The 23,788-nt window shown below is 45.4% G+C and overlaps 1 protein-coding gene across 6 annotated transcripts in view; it reads right to left on the bottom strand.

Moving 5' to 3' along the window:
• LOC121447808 (vacuolar protein sorting-associated protein 13D) overlaps positions 1-23,788 on the bottom strand; it is a 227,914-nt gene that overhangs the window by 156,560 nt on the left and 47,566 nt on the right. For all 6 annotated transcript variants that reach the window (XM_041651068.1, XM_041651069.1, XM_041651071.1 and 3 more), the window contains 10 exons: positions 22,105-22,231; positions 20,235-20,415; positions 18,843-19,022; positions 14,789-15,011; positions 12,020-12,230; positions 8,635-8,806; positions 8,313-8,425; positions 6,206-6,418; positions 1,387-1,649; positions 590-723 (listed from right to left, as the gene is read on the bottom strand). In XM_041651068.1, coding sequence (XP_041507002.1) covers positions 590-723; positions 1,387-1,649; positions 6,206-6,418; positions 8,313-8,425; positions 8,635-8,806; positions 12,020-12,230; positions 14,789-15,011; positions 18,843-19,022; positions 20,235-20,415; positions 22,105-22,231 — 1,817 coding nt within the window. The remainder of the gene's footprint in view (positions 1-589; positions 724-1,386; positions 1,650-6,205; positions 6,419-8,312; positions 8,426-8,634; positions 8,807-12,019; positions 12,231-14,788; positions 15,012-18,842; positions 19,023-20,234; positions 20,416-22,104; positions 22,232-23,788) is intronic.

Genomic DNA, 23,788 nt, shown 5'->3' with positions numbered 1-23,788 from the left:
TATTATACTCACACAATATATTCATATTATAAATTATATACATACTATATATAGTACTGTACAACATATACTATATATGCACATACATATAAATTATATGCACTATATCGTATATATTACATATCACATATATTAAATATACTAGATATTTTAATCATATTGATGTACTATCTATGTATATAAATTATACTGTATTACATATATACACCTGCATATATTTTACAAATTATATACACTATATAGATCCATATATATATAAACTACCACACAATACACTATGTATGTTATAACTATATATACAATCATACTATATATTTAATATATTTATAATAATATATATATATTAATTACATGCACACATATTTAAGACAGTCTTGACTCTTGGGTCTTTTCCCAGTCCTACTGACTCAAAAACTCTGAAGGTTAGGCCTAACAAACAGTAGATTGCTGGTAAATTACTTGCCTAAGCATTCACAAGGCCCTCGGTTCCATTCCTAGCACTGGAAAAATAAGCACTCAGGGGCAAATACTTTTCTAGATGGTTCTCCCTGAAGCCCTCAGCAGTGTTACAGTCAACCAGTAAACTTACCTCAATACCAAACAAACTTCCTGAAAAGGGACGATCAGCAAAGCGGGGCTTGTAGGTGAGCACCGTGGTGCCTTTCAGAATAATGGCGTTGGTATCAAAGCAGGATACATCTTCAACAACCACAAACTCCGTGCCTAGAAAGGACAGTGTCATCAATCAAGGCAAGCAAGGAAGCTGGCATTACCCAGCTGTCCCAACACGAGCGGCACAGCTACCAGGTGAGCTCTCAATGTCCTGCTTCACTGCTATCCCAGACTCAGGATCTGGCAAGCACAGTTGGGCTAACCAAGCAGTGACTGGCAAAAAAGACTACTCTGTAGCTCCTCTGTCCAATAGGCATGTTTAAGACAGACAGAGAAATGACATCCTGGTCACTCCGGGAGGCTCAAGAGACACTTGGAAGTAAAGAAGAGCATCCCATCTCCAAAGGACTTAGAACCCTAGGAAGAAGAGTCAGCCGGGTTAGTCAAGCAGCACGGGCTACCACAACAGCTTTGCACAGCTGTTCACACTGCCCACAAGGAGTGTAGACCACTAATGTCCAGCTGTCACTGTTGGGAAGTGCTGACAGATTCCTATTCATCCGGATCTGGAAGACTCACTCACACTGCGTTTTACACCAGCAATCCCAGCACTCAGGAGGGAGAAGCAGGCAGACCTTAGAGTTTGCAGCCAGCCTGGTCATGTGAGATCCTTTCTCAAAAAGTAAGAGGGCGGGGCTGGCACAGTAAGAGAAGCTGTCCTGTATGACAGGTCTGAGTTAACTCCAAACTGTGGCACACACTGTGGACAATCACCTGTTACATTGACCTTGACTTCCAGGTGCCTCTCATTGGACACGGGGAGGGAAGACCGCTTAGTGACTACTCCACTCTTAACAGTTTTGGGAACGACAGCAGATTCGCTGCTGGCATTGCGGTGGCGTGCAGGAGTAACATTTTGTTTCTTAACATCACTGGGAGTGTGTAGGAAATCGTGGACCAACAGCAGCCAGTCAAATATGAGAAACACTCGGAGGTTGTTGAGAACGACAGTGAAACAGGAGGAATCTTTTGTAGACCTGCAAGAAAGAAAAAAAAAACAGAAAAAAAGAGAATCACAAAGAGAAACACGGTGTTTCACTCTCTCCCAAGGCCTTACTCAGGGCCAATAAGTAGCAGCTAAGTGTTGCTTTTTCTTTCCTTCTGTCTTTAGGTTACCCCTATGCTATCCGAGATGGCCTCAGGTGCCTGGACTCAGTGATCCTCCTGCTCAGGCACGCGTGTACCTGGGATTGAAGATGTGCAGGCCCCACTCCAGTATTTCATAACTGCCACCTTTGAGCATGGAAATATTCTGAGCACTGCTTTAGGAGCACATCAAGTATAAGCATTTTGGAGGTTAATCACATTTTTTAAAGAACTTTTTCTATTTTTTGTGTATGAGCGTTTTGCCTGCACATGTGCCTATTCGCCACACACATGCCCAGTGACCAGGAAAAGTCACAAGAGGGCACTGGATCTTTTGGAAGTTTTGGAAGATAGTTGTGAGCCACCATAAGGGTGCTGGAACTGAACCCAGGTCCTCACTCAGCAAGAGCAACAAGTGCTCTCAATCAATGAACCATCTCTCCAGTCCCTCATTAGAGAGACAGAGACAAAGAGAGCTATATCTAGGAAAGCAGGACACAGAGTCCTCAACTAACATTAGACTGTAGCAAGTATTTATTAGGCAGCATCTAGAGCCTCTTTTTTCTGTCTTTAACAGTAATTATTAGTAGTAATAATAACTGAGAGGACACTGGGCGGTGGTGGCGCACGCCTTTAATCCGAGCACTCAAGAGGCAGAGGCAGACGGAGCTCCATGAGTTTGAGGTCAGCCTGATCTACAGAGTGAATCCAAGATGGCCAGCGCTATACAAAGAAATCCTGTCTTGGAAAACAATAACAACAATAATAACTGAGAAGGCACAACGGCACAGCTGGCACCTGGTAGGTAGAGCTGGGATGCTCCTAGCCATGACACAATGCACAATACAGTCCTATAGGAGCAGCCTGATCTGAAATACCAATATAGGCTAAGCATCCCAATCCAAATACCCAAAATGCTCACATCTGAATTGAGAGACTTTGGATATTCTTTTCATTTTTGTTGTTACGTGTGTTATGTATGTGTTTGCCTGTATGTATGACTTTGCACCACATGTGTGCAGTGTCCACAGAGGCCAGAAAAAGGCACTGGTCCCCTGAGGCAGAAGTTCCAAAATGGTTCTGAGTTGTCACCTGAGTTCTGGGAATGAAACCTGGACATTCTGTAAAAGCAGCTTTAACTGTTGAGCCATTCCTCCAGACCTGGATATTGGAAGGTTTATTGGAGATGTTTAACTGGCAAAGCCTATGTGAATTCTCCAAAATATGAGGGGGGAAATCCAAACTCCGAGATGCTTCTGGACACAGGCCCTACTTTTAAGGAATAGCCACCCTTCAGTGTTAAGGCTGGGAAAGGCTGGTCCAGTAAGAAGAGCAAAGGCTTTGAAGTTAAGAGGCCCAGAGTAATCTTGTCCCTCTCAGGCTGTGCTCTCATATATAAAATGGGAACTATTAACACTGCAAGTGGAAGCAGCAAGCACGTGGCAGGTGCTCCCCCAATCACTCCTCCTGTCATTCCTGATGGCAGGCCTTCTTAGAAGCTCAGGACGGCTTCACAAACACCACGTTCATAAACCAGTACTCTCTGGCTTCTTTAACTGAAACTAACCTCAAACCCCAGACCTTTTAGCCTGAAAAGGACATTGGTCACAGGTGGATAGCAAGCACCCTACCCTAGAGTAGAAATGGGGCAGAGGGATGTGCAGGAGACAGGGACTGGTTTTGTAGTCTTCAAGGTTCCCAAGAAAGACTCTCAGGCCTGGTCTGCAACCCCAGTGTCCTCAGAGTGATGGCCAGCCCTATTACCACACTAGCAGGCAGAGGCCAGCAGAGGCAGGCTAGGGAGGTCACAGGGTCTGGGAGTCCAACTTGATTCTGTGAAGCCAGGGACTCTGGCTCTGGCTGCTCCATTTACTCCTCGCTCCCCAGCCTGCCTGGGGAAGGCTGACTTGGGGACGTGCCTGAGGTTGCTTTCTCCAGTCTCACTTCTCCAAACCTGGCTCGATGCCTCTAGAAAAGGGCATGGCAAGGCACAGTTTCTTCTCTCACACAGCATCTGTCACAGAAACACTCTACCCTTTTGTAATGGACAAAAATGTTGCCCTCAGTAAAATTTTTCCACCCCATTCTGAGCAGAGATTGTCAGGCCTTGGTGCTGACTGGAAAGTCAGTGTGTCAGACCCCATTCTGGAAAATATTTCAAGCCTTGAAACACTGAGAAGTAATTTATATTTCACATACAAAATCCCAACAGAGGAGCAATTCTTCCTGAAGCAGCTCACTCCTCTCACTAACAAGGGCATGCCTGTTAGCAAAAGTCAAGGTAAGAATTGATTGTTTGGCTCCATGAATTTATATATGCCTTTAGTATTTGCACAGAATAATACTTTAGGCCTCCTATATATTAAAGACATGATGAGGAAGGGACAAAGATCTGACTACTTAGGAAGTAAAGCAAACACCAAACCACCCCCCTCTGCTGGAGAACCAAATACGGGGAAGCCTCCCGTTCTGAGAAACATCTTCAAAGGGGCTGCTAAACACATCCATCGCATCCCAAGGCTAACTCAGCCAGTGACGAAGATCAGAGGCCATGAAGAGTTAGTGAATTCAGTTCTGATATCAGAGACCTAGATCTAACTTGTGACTACTAGACTTCTAACCTGTGCAATCTCCAAGTCATTTGGACCTTCTCCAGGTGTGTGTGTGTGTAAAAGAGGGTGGAGTTGCCCATGTTAGCAGATCTGGAAGGATTCAAATGGCAGTAGGTAAGATGCCTGGTTAAGACAGGGGCCAGCAAGAAGCCACCAGAACTGCCACTGTTGGGCTCCGAATGTTCCCACAAAGGGATAAAATGTCTCCTCTGCTAGGCCTCCTAAAGGAGAGACCAAGAGCTCCTCCCTTCCAAAGCTAAGCTGGGAGGAACTCCTGGGTGGCACACTAAAACACCAACCATACAAGAACAAGAACAGCCCTGAACCGTAAGAATCTCACACTATAGCAGTCAGTGGTTCTCAACCCTTTCAAGCAACTCTTTCACAAGGGTCACTTGACTGATATCCTGCATATCAGATATTTACATTAAGATTTATAACTGCTATCCTGTGTATCAGATATTTACATTAAGATTCATAACAGTTGCAAAATCACTGCAAAGATGCAGCAAGGAAAACAGTCTTATGATGGGGGTCACCACATCATGAGGAGCTGTATTAAAGGGTAGTAGCATTAGGAAGCTGAGAGTCACTGACCTAGAAGAGCATGAAAGGATACAACTATGACAGAAGTAACAGCAGTAGCCGCTTCGGATGACAACTGACTTGCCAGAATGACTCAGCTTTTGCTTCAATCAATAAAAGAGGAAAGTGAATCTCAAAGCTCAACAAGGAAACAAAGCTATGGAGAGGAAGACTAAATCTTAGGGCTAAGGTCTGTCTCATTCTAGAACATCCCCCCCTGTCAACCCCATACCCCACCCCACTGCCTCCCATGATATCAGACTCAAGGAGCCCTGCGTAAATGACTGTTCTGTCAGAACCGCCTTCCTCTCATGTAGACCAAAGGCCCTGGTGTGGGTTTTTTCCTTAAACTCACATAATTTCTTCCTTCCCAAGTCACTTCACAAGGAGGATCTGGCTCAATGTCAAACTACTTTTTTTAAGGCAACAGAGACACCTTTTGGTGAGTCCATGATACTGCAAGGGAGCTGATGAGAGATGGCAAGTGCTGGTGGGTGCTGGTGGGTGCTGGTGGGTGCTGGTGGGTGCTGATAAATGTTGGTGAGTGCTGGTGAGTGCTGGTGGGTGCTGGTGAGTGCTGATAAATGTTGGTGAGTGCTGGTGAGTGCTGGTGGGTGCTGGTGGGTGCCGGTCAATGTTGGTGAGTGCTGGTGGGTGCTGGTGGGTGCTGATGAGTGCTGGTTGGTGCTGGTGGGTGCTGGTAAATGTTGGTGGGTGCTGATAGGTGCTGGTAAATGTTGGTGGGTGCTGATAAGTGCTGGTGAGCCTCCAATTTTTTCATCCTTTGATGTTCTAAAGCCAGTGGACTTGGCCTACTGACCACAGAAGGAAATATCTCCACAAGGAAAGACAGAGTTGGAGGGCTGGAGAGATGACTCGGCAGTTAAGGAAATTGCTCTTCAAATGCCAGTACCCACACGACGCTTACAACTGTCTGTAACTCTGAGATGTGGCACTGTCACACAGACATACCTGCAGGCAAAACAGCAATACTTAAAGTGAAAGTAAATAAATTGAAAGAAGGAGGAGGAAGAAAGAAAAAAAAAAGAAAGATTAGGGTTGGGGGTCCAAGTGTGAGGATACATGCCTGTAATCCCAGCACTGAGCAAGCTGAAGTAAAAGGATACTGACTTCAAGGAAAGCCTAAGGCTACAGAGTAAATTTCAACCCAGCCTGGGCTACACAGAGAGACCTATGGGGGCACAGTGGGACAGAAAAAGGATGGCAGAGCTGCAGTCTGCCTCTACTACCTGAAATGCAGTTCAATCTGAATGGAGCCCTGGGTGGCGCTGCTGCTCTTGGAGGGCTGAAAGATACAGTTGAACACATTGGTCATGCCAGGGCTGGGCTTCTGCCCAGCATAGCGGGTGTCAAATGCCATCATAGAATGGGAAACCAAGTTAATGGACTTGGTCTGGTTGGAAAAACTCTCATAGAGCAGCTTACATTTCTTAAAGTCAAATCTGAAAGGAAAGAAGGCAAACGAAAAGTTAAACACAATCCTACCTTACAAAATTAAGTTCAGGTGTGGAACAAGAGCGACATCATCAATGTATGAGAGTCCCTTCCAATGCTCACAACATCATCAGTGTAGGAGAGCCCCTTTCAATCTGCAGCCCTGCACCAGCTCTGCTCACGAGCCACTCGAAATACAGTTAGTGCTACTGTGCTTTAAGCCTTTTCCACTCGCAGAGAGGTGATTATATCCACAGGAATGCACACAGCACTTAGTACCATTATGATGATGATACACAGAGTCAGAATCACTGAAAACCAAAGGGTGCAAAAAAAAAAAATGCCAGCTGGTGGTATGCTCACTTTAATCCCAGCTCTCAGGAGGCAGAGGCAGGTAGATCTTTGAGCTCGAGGTCAGCCTGGCCCACAGAGTGAGTTCCAGAACAGCCAGGGCTACAGAGAAAGCCTGTCTCGAAAAACCAAAAAGAAAAAAAAAATCAAAAGAACTAAAAGTGCAGCCAAGCACCAAAAGAGTATCTGACAAAAAGAGAGAGAGAGAGAGAGAGAGAGAGAGAGAGAGAGAGAGAAAGATTATCTGCACTCCCCCCCCCCACACACACACACCCTAAAAATACAGTTTGGGACTCAAGTTCACCATGTCATGGCTCCCTCAGCTGAGCCGGGAGCAGGCCATGCAGGTTTTGAACAGAAAGACAAGTCAGAAGTGCCTCAGCAGAGTATTACTAGCTCTGACACCCCATTTTCAAATGCAAATCAACTTTCCACCCATATAACCTTGGGCTAGTAAAATAAAAATTAAGTTAAAAACCAAAAAAATTATATATTTTATATACATAATTATTTATATATACACATACACAATCAACAACAGCAATCTATCTGGAAAACTGGAATATCAGCTGCCCAATTTAGGGGACAAGGGAGAGCTTTCAGGGTAAAAATACAATGCACTCTTCAGAATCCCTCTCCAGACTCCTACACCACAGATTCCCACACCTACTCTAAAAAACGAGTGACAGAAGTCAACAACCCGGCCAGCAAGAGCCCAAAAACAGAGCAGCTGTTATGTTGCTTCCAAGGGTTTCCAAGTAGCCAGCTCAGCCCAGTACTGCCAATTGTCAAAACAGTTCTCATTCATATTCTCCACCTGTATTCTGTCAATTTTAAAGCATTGACTCACAAGGCAGTCACCAGTGATGCACTGCTCAGAACTGGGTCAAAACTGTATAGACACAGGGCAAGGAGCCCCCAATCCCGCATGCTGGTCAGACCATGATCCAGCTCCAAGTGTACCAGAGCACTGAAGTGCCACCCAAAGCTATCCCAGAGCTCTTAGTTTTCAATCTGCCCTGCTCAAATGCTCAGCACATGGGCACAATGGCACACCTATGTCCCAGCTACTCAAGGAGGCTAAGGCTGGGATCCTGGAGTTCAAAGTGACTCCACCAGACTCCACCTCAAAACCAAAAAAACAATCAAATTAAATGTTCTGTCACTCAAGAGACAAAACAGCAGAGCAGCCTGTCGCCCACAGTGTTCCAGCGTGAGAGAAATCAAACCTCATAGCTGTAAGTCACCAGTGTTTGGGGCAAGCTGTTAAACATAAGCTAACCTGACTTGGCTGATAACAATCAAACTGAAACTTCTAATAAAGTACTGGGGGCCAGCAGCACAGCTCTATGGAACCTGATCAGCAGCACACACCCTCATTCTCGTGCACGTACAAACATGATCACACATACATGCACACACAGAGAGAGCACTTACACACTTCATCAGCCTCAGAGCACCGTTTCACTCTGTCCTCCGCTAATATGAAAAGGGTACATTCCCACATCGTTCTTACTGCCAGTAAAACCACAGAGCTAATCCAAGTCTGACCTGGCTAGGGAGCCAGTGCCTTCTTTTCCTTTCGGATCTTTGAGCTCCAGGCTCACGTTCACCATGTCGATGAGGAAGCACATGCACGTGTACACCTCTCCGCTCAGCACAGTCTGTGGAAGGAAACGCTAGTCAGGCCTCAGGTGACAGCACCAACCTGAAGGTGAGCCCAGAGGTAAAGAATCTAATCCACCTGCTGTCCCACCCACTCCCCCTGCTGCTCTGCTGCTCCCTGCCTTCTTGGAGGAGTACCCACATAATCCACATAGGTGACCTTCCGCTGGGACTACAAGTTACTGAAGCACACAGTCTGCCTACTCACGTGTATCCTTGGATCCTGCAGGTCGTAAGGCCGCATGAACTCTTCTATGGGCTCCCCCAGGTTGTTCTCCAGTAAGCCTCGGATCAGCTTGTATTTATATAAATCCAGGGAGCAGTGCACAGATGACAGACTGCCATGGACAGTTATGTCTGCCACAGTGTGACTTATTTCTCTATGAGAAAGAAAGGAGGCCACTCTCAGAAATAAGACACTAACTGCCTTGGCACAGCACAGCCAAATGTAAGGCTACAATGTGGCTACCTACATTATCAGCCAATTATAATCTTGACTTCTGATGGCAAAAAAAAAAGTCATGTATCTCCAATGATCAAGTTACTATGCCTGCCATGCTTTAACTACAGAGAGACTTTTAGCTCCCAAATATACATGGAGAAAATCCTCAGATCAAATGAGCTGGGGAAACAGGCTCAGTACGAGAGCACTAGTCTCACACATATGGCCCTAGGTTCCACCTTGAGCATGCCAAATAAGTGCATACATAAATATGAACATATACATACAAATACATATATAAGCTAATTAATGTTGTTATTTTATATATGTGGTTATTTTGCATGTGTGTATGTCTGTAAGCTGTACATATATGTGTGCAGTGCCTACAGAAGCCAAAAGAGGAGATCTTATTGTAATATTGAGTTGGAAGTGTCACCCCAGTCCCTGAAATTGCCTGGGACTTGCCAAGCACTTGGACTCCAATTCCCAGCCTTCCAAGCATTTGGACTCCAACTCTCAGCCCGCCAAGCACTGACCCCTCTCTGGGGAGGGTCAGGACCACTCCCACAGGGTATTTAGGCTCACCAGAAAAAGGAACCTGTGGTTTCAGGTTTTGCATGTGCTCTCCCTCTGTCTTCCCCTACCATGCTCCCAGCCACCTGAGAGCCTGGCATTCATTAAACATGGGCATTTTTGATTCGGTCTAATCTGGTTTGATTGGAGTTCTTTGCGCTGGCAGAGAGGTTCTGTTAGGAAATATTCCTAATACCTATCTCCTGGATATGGAGTTATAGGTGGTTTTCAGCTGCCATGTGGGTCCTGGGAATTGAACCCAGGTCCTTTTTGAGCAACCAGTGCTCAAAACTGCTGAGCCATCTCTCCAGCTTCAAGTTTTGTTTTGGTTTTGAATTTGTTTGTTTGCTTGTTTGTTTCTGAGACAGTTTCACACTGTGGCCCAAAGTCTTTAACTCATAGCAATCCTCCTGCCTCAGTCTCATAATTAGCCTAGTAATAAGGAAAATCTCACAAGAGTCAGAAATAGCTTAACTATTCCAGTTGAGGGAGCAACATAGATCAGATGCCCAGCTCGTAGCTCCAGCTCCCATGGTAGACGGAAGAAGAAACAAGTGTTTCCTCCTGAGCATGGAGGACACTCACTAGGACAACACCTGACAGTGCCTGGGGAAGCAGTGAGACTGAAGATACCCAAGGCTGCTAGGACGCACATGCCTCATGCTAGGACTAAAGAGCTCCCTCTGCCTTCCATGGGTGCAACAGGCATGATGGGTCCTCCATACACAATGTCTGAATATATGAACTCAAAGGCTGTGATTTAAAGAGAAAGATGTGCAATGCTATATTTAAAAAAGAAAAAACCTGCTCTAGGGTTAGGGATATAGCTCAATGGTAGGGGGCTTGCCTAGCATGTACTATGTCCCTAGCCTTGATCTCAAAACTGCCAAAAATAAGTAAATAAATTTGACTTGTCTGCAAGGGAAAACCTATATACAATAAACTGCTTTGTTTTGTTTTATTTAATATACATGAGGGGTCAGGGGTAAGGTGTATGCTGAGTGCAGGTATCCAAGGAGGCCAGAGGTAGGGAGCCTCTGAAGCTGGAGGTTCAGAGAAGCCACCTGACATGGGTGCTGGGAACCGAACTCAGAGCCTTTCAAGAATAGAACACGCTCTTAACCACTGAGCCATCTCTCTAGTTCCACAACATTGTTTTAAAGACCAATAAAGCAATCAACAACGGGCAACAGAAAAGCACTGTCATGTGGTGCGCTTGTGGTGGGGAGTGGACAGCACACCTGAGGGTGGGTTCCCACTGGGCCAAAGAGCTCTGCCACCCAACACAGCACCAAAGGGAAGAGGAGAAGTTCAGAGAAGCAAAGAAGAAAAGCACATCTTAAAAACATTGCTTGCAAAGAAAACCAAGAGTTCAGTTCCTAAATAAGAAGCTCTTAGGCTGGCCAAGCCAGGCTCATCAAATAGAGCCCATGCCAACCATAACTGGACACCAGCCAGGGAGCTCTGGCATAATAGGTCCCAGTGAGAGTGTGGCATGAAGTGAATTGCCCAAACCTGGGGGTTAGAACAGGGCTATTTAATGAGGCTACTTTTTAAAGTGTCCCCATTGTAAATATATTTTGGGGGTTTTGTTTATTTTACTTCATCTGTGTGTGTGCATGTGTGTGCAGATGTTCATGGAAGTCAAAAAAGGGCATCAGATTCCCCAGAGATGGAGTTATGGGTGGTTGTGAGCTGCCTGGCATAGAGGATAGGAACTAAACTTGGGTTCCCCAGAAGAGCAGCAAGCTCTGTTAACCACTGAGCCATCTACAGCCTCAGCAGAGCTCTTTGATTGCTATCTAGACACTTTTTATCTTTCCCTGGAGTTAAAATGCAAAATGCTGCTTCTCCCACACCAAAGCACCATAATGAAAGATGTCATAAACTGTAATCAGGGTTCCAGTGTGGATCAGGCAAGCAGGAGCATAACCTAGGCTGCAACCTTACTAAATACACACCTAAGCTTTGGGCCTGAGCATGACTCTGTTGGTCTAGGATCATCAAGTTTTCCAGGCAGTTATGAAGCCAGTGAGAACTGAATCAATGATTGCTCTGAACTGCAGACACAAGCTTCCTGCACATGAGGCTAACTACAGAGTAAATCAGGACCGGCCCCTTAGTCTTTAGGAGGTTTTTTCAATGGGCTCCCTTATAGATGGGGCAAAACTGCACCTGGGCAGTTATGCAAAATAAATGGACTCCAGGGAGTCAGCAGCAGAGAGGTCCAAATGCCCATCTTTTCCAGATACATTCATTGCCTGCTCTCACTACCTCCCTATTACAACTTAAACACATGCTAAATTCCAACTCTTTCTTCTTTGTCAAGGCAAGGTTGCAGAAGAGTTCCCGAGTCAAACACTAAGTTAGAGCCTCTAACCACCTTCCTATGTTCCTCAACAAAACATAAGCTCTGTGATGGCAGCAGTTCCTCTTCCATCACACATGTCTGTGTGTCCAGCACACAGCAAGGACTCCATTAACACTCTGCATGGTGAAGAAGTGCCCCTCACTTACCTTACAGCACTGATTCCAACCTACCAAGATTCTGCTTACAAGGTATTCAGATAACACTCACTTGTCCAAATTCCTCTCCACCTGCAATTTCAGCCTACAAGGCTCAGTTAAGAGACTTCCTCCTGTCTGGCGCACAAAATAGGAAGGGAAGATCAGGTCCCCACTACTGCTGTCGGAGGCTTGAGAGCCCTCTCTGGGGTGTCTCTCTGCAGCAAAGATGTCCATGTCCTGCAGATCCACGACAATGCAATCCAGCAGACAGACATGGTCTTCTGCAAGTATCCAAGGAAAAAGAGGCAAGGACAAAATTAGCACTCAGAAAGGGCTGGGCCTCAGCAAACTACAGGATCAAAGTTCGTTCATTCTGTCCTTGAAATTCAGAACCAGTTGCCCTGCTCTGCACTACTCAGAAACGTGGCCATCAACTATGAGGCCTTAACCATGGCCTCAAGAGCCCAGCATGCATTGTATCCAGCTCTGTGTCCAACACATGCTGCTGCCTGCCCTGCCCTCCACACCAGCCAAGCTGCTCACATCCCACCAGCAGAATTCTTTTTTCAAACACATACCAGGTTTAACCATTTCTGCTACCACTGATCAGACTCAAACCACCTTCACCCTTGCCTACAACACCTCCACAAACAATTCTCCATTGTACCTGCATAATTCCACATTCTTTCCACAAAACACCTAGACAAAAAAGAAGCAGACTGAAGTGTTCTCTTCCTTTAGAAACTTCAGGGGCTATGTTTAATCCAAAACTCTGGAACCTCCCTGCAAATGACTGCAAGGCCCTACATAAGCCCCACAGCCCACTTGTCTGACCTCATCACAAGCCATTCTCCCATTTGCTCTCCAAACTTCAGGTTTCCAGTTCTTCGCATCTCCAAAAAGGCCACACTCTTTGCGTCTTGGAAAGCCTCATCAGTACCATGACCTACCTACCTCGATCTACATCAGGTCTTCAATTTCCTTCTGTCTTTCCCATAACATGTACTATAACATATGAATACCATGTTTACCAAGTACCACTCTAGGAGGAACTGTATGTATCTATACAGGGGACAGAGTATTCTAACACCTAGCATTCAGTAGGAGCTTGGTAAACAGTTCTTGATGAGATGGTTGCACTAAAAAATATATAAAACCCATGAGAGCAGAGCTAATCTGTGAGAGAGGTGTAGAACAGTAATGTCATAGCCTCAGAGAGACTATAGGAACAGCTGTAGAACATAGAACCACGTGGAGACAGTGTGAAAACCACAGCCTTCATCCAAGGCCAGGTACCACTGATGAGAGAATTTTAGTAAAAACCATCAATCTGTACAATGCCCATGTACATTCACTTGTGCGTGAATGTCAAAGGGCAGTGTCTTATGTTGTCTTCCTCAATAGTTTGAGCACACAACCTGGAGCTTACCCACTCAGCTAGACTGGCTGACAAACAAGTCCCAGGGATCCCCCTGCCTCTGCCTTCCCAGCACTGGTATTATGGACATATGCCACTTTGCCCAGTTCTGTTGCTGTTACTGTTTAACATGAGTGCTGGGAATGAAATGCCAGTCCTCGTGCTTGTGTGCGAGCCCTCTCCTGACTGAGCCATCTCCCTAGCCCAGCCCCATCTCTTCTTAAAGGCATCCACTTATGTCAGGCTGGCTGAATGTCTAATTGTCACTGTCTTAACCACTTGTAGAGTGAGTCACAACACTCATCAGAGTTCAGAGACAGAGTCACACCAGCCAACTGTCTCCTTCCAAAACTCACCATCCTGCTCTACCACCTACTAGCCACATGACAAGCCTTTCACTCCTCCCTCCCGTGAAGGGGAGATAAACGCCGAGCAGGATGCTGCAAGGATAAGTCCATGCAAATCAACACAGTGGCCTCTGGTCCACTGACACACTGAAAAACAAAAACAATCATGAACGAAATTCTCTTTCATCAGCACAGCCATTGGTCTCTTTGGGCTCACCTCTAGGACTACGAGGCCCTGCACGGAGTCCACCAGACCTCAGGTCTAGCTAGCAAAAGCAATCAGAACCTCCTTCAGCTGCCACCCTTCACTGCCCACGGTGCAGCCTCACTGGGCTCATCTCAGCCGCCCGTATACTATGCCTCCCTCCCAGCTGAGTTCCTCAGAGAAGCACCTCACTTTCCAACATGGCATCCATCAGCAACAGACTGAAAACTCCAGAGCAAAGATTAGGCCCAGGTTCAGAGTGACAGATTCTTATAGTCACAAGATGGCAGAGTCACAACCCCAACACTGGAGAGGAAGATGCAGAATGTAGAGGTCAGGCTAGCCTAGGTTACTTATAGAGCCCTGTACCGAAAAGCCCAAAGAGGGAAGGAGATAAAAATCAAAATCAAGAGTACCCATAGCAAGATGACTCAGACCACAGAGTCGTTTTACAGCACTTCTATCCTTAAGCCTGGCTGACACCAATCTTAGTATCTTATTCTTGAGAACAAAACAGCAGCCTGCAAGGACAGGGTCTGGATAACAGCTTATGAGGACACAGGGCTAGGAGGGCTGTCACCATCTGCTGGGCGCCATGTGGAATGTAAGAGTCCCACAAATAACTGAAACCCTCTTCCTCTCTATCCCATCTAAATGAATCTACTTTAGAAGTTATCTGAGACTAAACACACATAAGACATTCATGCCTCAAAAGCAGCATGAGGCCTGCTTGGTCACGGCACAGATGTCAGTCTCCATCACATCAATGCATCATGTCAGCCTCTGCCAGGTCAACACGGTCCACAGAGCTCCCAGAAGGGCTTCAGGACAGCCCTACCTGCACTGCGCAGCTCTTTTGTCTTCTCTTACCTGGGCTGCTGGAACTTTGGCTAAGAGGTGGCATGGCCTGCTGCCCTCGCTGCTTGATGGAGGCACTGGGTACAAACTCACTCTTCAGGCTGCCAAGGCCCACTCCTGCAGGAGGCGTCATGAACAGCCCCTGTCCGTGGGGCCCCTTGGGATCCTCTGCGCTTGTCATCTTCTTCACGCTGCGTTTGGGTGTGCCTGTTGGAGAAGCTGAAGGCACAGATTCCTAGGAGGAATGAAAGGAAATTAGAAGGCAGAGATGAGGGGGTAGCAGGACCTTCACAGGCTCGGAAACCGCATCCTAGTCCCTAAGTTCTCAAAGACTGCAGCAGACCCACTGCCCTCAGACTCCAGGGACAAGAAAGTGGTGGCCGTGACACTTACCACCTCATACACTCCTCTTCAAAAATGTTACCAAAGATTACAGCAGCGTGGCAAGAAGACACTGTCTTTTGGCTCAAGAACAAATACCAATTTCAGTCAAATTTAACCAAAGCAAATTTCTCAACCATACAATAGATTTACTGCTTTGGGAGAAGAGAGAAGCTTACTGTAATTTAAAAAAATAATATGCCTAGGGGACTGCAGAGGCGCCTAGGTATGGAAATGCTTCCCTAGCCGGATGCCCAGCACCCATAAAACTGGATGTGCTGTCACACACCTGTAAACCCAGATAGCAGTAGAAACAATTCAAGGCTATCCTTGGCTACACAGAAAGTTTGAAGCCAGCCTGGGATATAAACAAAAAGTATCTGAGGGCAATATGACTGCAACAGAATTACCCCAGGAAGAAGTTTATGCATTCTGGTCTCCCCACATGTACTATATTTGCTATCTAAGTAACCACAGAAATGAAACAGAAGGCAAACAGGAGGCTGGCTACCCATGTCAGCTTCCTGCTCACATGGAGGAAAACCAACCCTGGGATTCTGTGGAAAGACAGGACTCTTTTCTTGCTGAGAGCTTTTAGTTGATTCCACAGAGTGAGCCTATTATCAGTGCTTCAACTTCTCCGGGTCCTCAGGACCCCTCAGAGCCCTGTCTGTGTGTGGCTTGTGCATCATGGGACATGCATGCTGGTGGTATGCAAAGCAATGGTTCTCTGCTGCTTACCACTACAAGGCTGACTCCTCAGCTTTGTTTGGACTAAAAGGTGAAAACCCTGTGATCTCTCCACTTCTTGGGCAGTAATTACAACTAACGGTAACACAAACTTCCTGCATTTTTCAAGAAAGATTGTTAGGTAGATGCTATCCTATAAATGTTTCCACATGAAAACAGCCCTAGTGCTCTGTTGACCTCAACTGCAGGCAGCATTTGTTGTCTTCCACTTCACTTCCCTCTACATCCTCTCTGTCGTTAGTTTAAATAAATCAACGGCTTCAGAAGATCAGGCTTTTGAGCAACTCTGCCTTAGAAATTATGGTTTAAGCACAAGCTATGGTTGAGAAAAAGAAAAGGCAAGAATACGCCAAAAATCCAAACATGTCTTCTATCATATGGGGTTTTTATAGGAAAGTGTCTCCACATTTGGAGGTCATAAAAGCTGAGGGCACACGTGCTCAGGCGATCTACAGGCTCCGCGTCAGGAGTATTTGCTGCTTTTGGGCCGCTGGATTGCGCATTAGACTCACTTCACATGAGCAAGAATATCAAGAGGCAAGAGTAAACGCAACGTGGAAAGGATCAACACAGAGACCGTCAGTCAACACTGGGCTTGTATGAGGAGAGGCGACCTGCACGGCTAAGTGCACCAGATCACAGAGATCTGCACAAGTGACACACTCCACACAGCCTTATGGAATTCCACTCAACAACCACGAGTGGGTAACACAGCAGCTTCCCTAGGATTTCTGGATATAAAGTAAGGTCATATAGGAAGCAGTAGCCAGGGCTAAAAAGACTCTTGATACAGTCCTAAGAAAAGCTCCTCTACTCAGACAAGAAGTAATTTCCCAAAGCAACCACAAAGTAATGAAGTAAGCCTCTCCAGCAGTGAGGCATTCCAAAGCAACAGCATTTAGGGGTTTTGATTGGTTTTATTTGGTTCTATTTTAAGTACATGAGTGTGAACTGACTGCTGAATGCCATAAGGTTGGGTTTTTTGTTTTGTTTTGTTTTCAAAATAACCAAGAGATGAAAGGGGGGAGAATGAGGGAGAGAGAAGCATCTACATTGTGCCTTAAAGAAAAGGTAATCTTTGTAGGTGCAGTCACCTAATATAAAATCCTCAAAAACAAAGGCAGGCAAGTTTCATCATTAAAATGCTATAACTTGTGCTGTTATTTGGCTGAACAAAAATAGGAATCTTTTTGTAAAAAAACATCTTGAAATAGTTTGGCTAACTTTAGAGCACACTTGTTAGCTCAGACACAGACACATCTGATGCAGACAATGAGCCCATTTCTTTTTCTGGAAAGGGAGAGAAACAAAACAATGTGACTGAACTAGATCTCTGACTACAGGTGACCCCCTGCCTCAAGCATTTAGTGTGACCTCAAATAAAGATATATGAAAGACACATTCCAAAGAGCCCACCGACTATGTGACTCCTGGATCTCCAGGAAGGGAGAGGACTGAGATAAAGAGCTGGCTCATCAACAGAGCATGCACACTGGGCGCACCATTACTAAGTCGCTAGAGACATACACAAGAGAAGGGCAAGCTCCAATGCATGCGAGGGAAGTCCCTGTGCTCCTCACCCTACAACACCCATGCCACACACCTATGCATCTCACTCTTCAGCCATGCCTTCCCCCCCTCAACCCCCGACCCCTGTAAAGGAGCCAGCAAATGTGCGTCTCCCAAGCTCTATGAGCTGTTACAGCAACTTACTGGAGCTGAGGAGAGATTGTGGGAACCCTACTAGTTAGTCAGAAGCATATCAGAAGCCACCTAAACCTGTGGTTGGTGTCCACAGTGGGCCCAAGCTGGCTAACTTCAGGCAGCTGCACCATGACTGACCTGACTCCCAGCAGGTTTCTACAAAGGCAGAAAATAGAGGGGTAGGGAAGCCCACACACAGCTGGTGTCAGGAGTGCTATGAAGAAACAGGGTTTCGTTTATATGCAGAGGAGTTAGCACCAAATGACATACAGTGGGTGTCCAACAAGCGTCAGCTACCTACTGCTGTTTCTGCTGTTCTGATGAGCTAACAATCAAACCTTACACTCATCTCCTTGAGGCATATCTCCTTCCTACATTAGTAGCTGCTGGACGACAAACAGGCATAGCTGGCGGGGATTCCAGTCAGTGTTTTTCCCACACACTAAAGATGAGTTTGTACCAAATAAGCAGAGAGAATAGGGCCTGAAGACCAGCAAGGAATGGTAAGAGCATACTGAGCAGGGCATCTGCTATTTAGACATGTCACTCAGGATCCGGGAAGGCAGACACCAGTGAGGGGACCAAAGTGTCTTCAAGGCCCGCTCAGCTTTGGGGCTAACTGGCTGTTAGCTGGCAAGGTTCAGCCGAGGACCTCAAACACGACAGGCAACAATGTCCAGGTCATTTCCATCTGCAGCAGGACACCATCTAACATTTTACCACTACGATAGTTTTAAGAGTCTTCAGGTAAAAACGGGACCAAATCAGGAAAACTACCCATCTAGAAAGGAATGTCTTTCTTCTTTAATTTACTATTACTATGTAGGTGCATGATCTATGTGTGAGTATGGGTACACGTGGGCAACAGCAAACAACTTTTGGAGGTCAGTTCTCTCCTTCCCCTATGGGCTCCAGGGAGTGAACTCAGGCAGTCAGGCTTGGAGGCAATTCCACCCCACCCCCGATGCTTTTATATTTGTAGAGTGCACTGTAACCAATAGAAGACTGGACCCTCAGGATTGTTGGCTGAAACAAGTTCATTGCACTTAATGAGGGTTACACTTAAACTACTGCAGTTGAAAGGTTAGTTGAGATGTCAATAAGGTGTTAAAGAAATCTTCCAGCCATGGGCCTCGAAGGTAACAGCAGCCTCTGAGCCACGGACTGGGGATTTTTCAGTTCACATCCAAATTCAAGCTAAACTAAAGAGCTGCAGATGCTGAGGGCTCACCTTATCCTGCAAAAAGGTTCCAGGAAAGCCAGCGAAAAGAAACTTGTTCTTGACTTTCAACTTGCCCAAATTTGCTACTATCAGATTATTTGATCTGGAACTTTCTGGGATGAGAAGCACGGGGGCACCAGCCTCAATATCCAAAAGAACTCTCGAGCATCGCTGAGCCTGGTCCCTCACCTGGTAAGAAAGGAAAGTGCCCATAGGCTCAGTTAATTCCCCAATTTTATAATCAGACATCCATGGGGATAAAAAACTTTCATAAACTTATATAGCAATTAAAGAATATAATAGTTTATTTGTGGCCACTAGAGTAAATCAGAATAAGAAACAAAATAATAATGGAAAGTCCCCAAATATTTGGAAATTAATTTCATACTCCTAAATGACCTACAGATTAGAGAATAAATCATAAAAGAAAAGGGAATATAGTTTTACAATGATAATGAAGAAAACGGATTATGAGACATGTGTGATGTAACAAGGACTCTTATTTTACCAACTACGTCATCTCTCCAGGTCTGTACCACTTTTAAATTTGTTTGATTAGTTTGGTGTTTGCCTGTTTTTCAATACTGTAGACCAGGATGGCCTCAAAATCAAGAGATCCACCTGCCTCTGCCTCTCAAGTGCAGGGAATAACAAGAAACGTGTGTAACACCATACCTAGCAATTTATTCAAGGCACATAGGTGTGTGCCTGAATGTACATGTGTACTACATGAGTGCCTGGTATGTAGGAAGGTAGAAGAGGCTATCAAATCCCCTGGAACTGGAGTTACAGACAGTTAATAGCCACCATGTAGGTGCTGGAAACCAAACCTAGGTCCTCTGCAAGAGTAGCCAGAGCTCTTAACTACTGAGCCAGCTCTCCAGCCCTTCTGTGCTACTTTTAAGAGAAAAATACAACCTTGCAGTACAAAAGGGCTTGGAGAGAGGCCATTCTAGGGATTAAACCTAGTGTATCACTGAGCTACACCCATAAAAGGACTTTTTAATTTATTTAATATTTCTGTGTGTGTACACATGCACCCATGTGTTGGGTGGAAGCATGCATTCCACAGCACACATGTAAAGGTCAAAAACGATTGTGTAAGATTCCTGATGTCAACCTCTGATGCCACTTTGTGCCTGCATAAGCAAGCACATGTATACACACACATGCACACACCCCACACTGTTATTCTTTAGATGCCTGTTTGTTTTTTTAACTGTAGACAGAAAGGGTATAAATCAAGATGGGAGGAGACAAGAGAGAAAGTGAGGAGAGCTGGGAGAGGAGAACCATAATCAAAAAACATTCTATGAAAAAAAAATGTATTTCCAATAAAAGAAACAATTTTTTTAAAGTTCTATGGATCAGTCAACATGAAAAGGCCACTTGGCTACCCACCGTCTGACCCTCAACAGCAGCTCGCTGGCGCCCTAGGACATCCTGCAGCTGAGTGAAGTGCTGGATGAAGGCCACCACCTCTGCCTGGAAGCGCTGTGTGTGCACATACTGCACAGAGGCCATCTGGAGGCTCACACGGATGTCATGCTCTCTCTGGAGCAGCGGGTCTGGCTGCCCATATCTGGAAATTAGGAAAAAAAAAATAGGACTAAGACATCTGCAAGATTTGAATATTAGAAGAAAACTAAAGTTGACTTAAGGGATTCCCCTCCAATCTTTAGCTTTAGCTACTAAAATGGAAAACCCTTAAAACAAGCCTGTCAATAATTTAATAAGGACATTAAATAAAAGTGTGGTGCGTGACACCCAAGGCTACAAACAGGGGACACTGCTGAGCACAAAACTCACTACACCTCCAGAAAACACCAGTGCCACCTCAGTGCTGCCCTTGCACAGCCCCTCCGGTCCCTGCGGTAAGGGACTGCAGCTGCTCCTGGCACAGACTGTGACAATATGGGTTTGGGGAGTAATTTAAAAGCCACAGAGAAATGGAAGCAGCAGAACTAGTGCTTCTAGGGAAAGGGGATTTCTGAAAAACAGAGAAATTGCCTTTTTACGTCAGTGAAATGTAGACACTGTCATGTCGTGTGTAGATTCAAAGATGAACAGAGGACTTTTACAGTCACTCGGAATCTAATGGACTGTGATGCCAAGAAAGAAATGATTACACAGGACACAGTCAGCGGGGGAAGAATTCGTATTTACCAAGGAAAGCACCTTTCTATCAAGCAAAGAATTAAGGGATAGCACTAATCATCTCCTTTGTTGTAGAACCATGCCATTGGTGTGTATAAAATAAGCAAATCACAATACGTCAAATTCTCAGCAGTGTGGCAACCTCACAATGAGAAGTTCTCAAACCAGGGGAGAGTGAACTTAGGGGGTTCACTAGAGACTGGACCCAGAGCTTTGCACAAACTAGCAAGCACTCTTCCAGTAAGCTACATCCCAAGCCCACAGATGGTTTGGGGGGACCATTTTTCTCAGCACACTAAAAGTTGGGAGAAGGCTGAACAGAAGCCTTGACTGTGCATAATACTGAAGGGCGGGACTGTACAACCGCGCTTTCTAATACCTCTCAAGCAGCTGGAAATCTCATCCAGGAAAACCATGCTTTAAAGGAAGCAGATAGGCCAAAAGCCACCTTCCAAAATCCAACAGGAATTCAGTTAAGTCACACTTATGAGCAAAAAGAGCACACTCACATAACTCAGTGTGAGCAGGGCTCTCAGGCTGAAATCAGGCAAGAATGCTCGGTGCTATATGGAAGCCTAGAGATTGTTCAACTTGGGCCTCCCATTACAGACAGAGAAAAGGTGGAACAGAGATTAAGTGACTTGCTTCAGGTCACACAACAAGTTGGTAGGAACTGACAGAACCGTGGTCTTCTGATAACTGGGATTATTTCAATCCTATCCCAAATGCTCATGACACTAAATTATCTCCAATGTAAATCTTCTTTAATAAAATTCAATATAAATCAGGACTCCTCACAAGCTAGATCTTTTTAATTTTACTTAAGAAAGTAAAATTTTTTTCACTGTTTAGTCAATAAGAATTTCAAACACTGAGTTGTCACCAGCTTGGTGAGCAGGGTTTGAGCCCCAGATGGTGGGAGGAGAGCAGCAGCTCTGCAGGCTGTCCTCTGACCTCCATACACACACTGTGGGAGACACAGAGAATAAACACATGTAAAACAGCGTTTAAAAGGGACTTCAACCAGCAGTGATGGTGACAGAGCTGGAGAATGTGGATGTTCTACAGCAGGTGACCTGACACAGCCAGAGAAGACATGACATGCGTGCTTTACTTGAAAGTCTGGAAGATGAGCGCCTCTTCTCCACTTGTGGTGAAGCGCTCTCTGTAGAAGTCTCCGTGTGGCGTGAGGTCACTCAGGGATAGGCTCCCGATGCTTCCCTGCAAGGCCAGGTCTCCCTCTATAGGGTTAAAATTAGAACACAGAATTATGGACAAATTCTAAAAGTGTTTAATGCATCTCAATTAAAACAGACGTGCACTTGCCTCAGACTTCCACTTTTTAATCAAACTAAATGTCAGAGGTAAATTTCCAGATGCCAAGACCCCAGAAAAACCTTTGATGTGCTATTTCTAAGGGTGTCAATGTCAAAGTCTAAAGGAGTTGAACAAGTCTAAACGACAACGTCTACACAAGCCAGCAACACCGCATACTAAGAGGCACATCTACCACGGGAAAGAAATCAAACTAATGCATTTCCAACTTAAAGACAATACGCTGGCAGCTGCAGATAGACCAGAGCACTGGTTACAAGTGAGAGGACCATCACAAGGTCTATTCATAACAGGAATAAAACAAGGGAGGAAGTGCCTGTGTCAGCTGCTCAAGCAACACTGAGTGGCTTGCAGTGACTTGACAAAAGAAGAAAATCAGCTGTGCGTGGGGACGACAGTGCTGACACAGATTGGAGGTGAGTCTGCTGCCAGGGGCACAGCCCGGGGTGAGAGGATGGAGATGGGTGCTAGGGCACGTGTACTGGAACGTGAGCACAAAATGGTCCTTCCAATAATGCCAGGAAGGGTGAAGGGGCTGGTGTACTAAGAAGGCAGAGGCAGGTGGATCCCTAGGAGTTGAAGCCTGTTCTCATGGAAGTTCCAGGGCAGTTACTGAACTGCTATTTCTACAGGACAAAACCAATCATAACTTTACACAGCTGTCACCATGACCACCAAGGTATACATACACCTCTGGCAGGCCAGGTCAGCTCCCCAGGGATTCAAAGGCATCTATTTATTTTTTAATTCTTAATGTCTACTAACAAAATTGCCATGATTCTCCCTATTAAAGACCACTCTTGTAGGATGCTTTTCTAAAATAACGCCAGGCACAAGACCTCTGTATCAGTTAATTTCTTCTCCAGGTGATATTCTTGACTTCATGACAGTGTCAGCATCTTGGTCTTCCTACTGCATTACACATTCCTTCATGAAGGGCAGTGTTTGAGCTCATGCTTTATAAAACCTTTCACTTAGAACATAGTATTCTAGTAAGAATTCCAACTGCAAAAGCCCACCAGAAAGAGGTCAGCTTTGCTACCATCCCCTGCTGCAGAAACCACGCCTTCTCTTGGCAGCACCCCTACTCAGCACCAACAAAATGAGCTTGTCCCATTTTTCCACAGACAGCCTCTTGACCTGACTGTCTTCCAGATCTAATTATTAATTTCTCATCATTTCACTCTCAAAACTATCCCAATTTAAACAACAAAAAAAATTTATCTGGGCACACTACACAGATAGATGCTAGGGGCCCTTGGGATGAGATGGGAGAGGAACAGGGAGAAAGTTGTACCATTACCTGCCTTTGTAATAAGCCATCCAGACAATGCTGATCCCAAAGCCAGGATTGGGACCACCACCAAAAATGACGGCCATACCAATACGCACCATCAAGACACCTTATTGGTGTGTGAGGACAACTAGTTTCGTGCTGAGTGTTGGAATACTTACCAAGATCG

Source organism: Microtus oregoni, unplaced genomic scaffold (genome assembly GCF_018167655.1).
Source record: "Microtus oregoni isolate MIOR12 unplaced genomic scaffold, Mior012 000005F_ref0000423, whole genome shotgun sequence".
NCBI classification, from domain to species: Eukaryota; Metazoa; Chordata; class Mammalia; order Rodentia; family Cricetidae; genus Microtus; species Microtus oregoni.
Note: the sequence above shows the minus strand (reverse complement) of the source record. Positions and strands in the feature narration are given on the sequence as shown.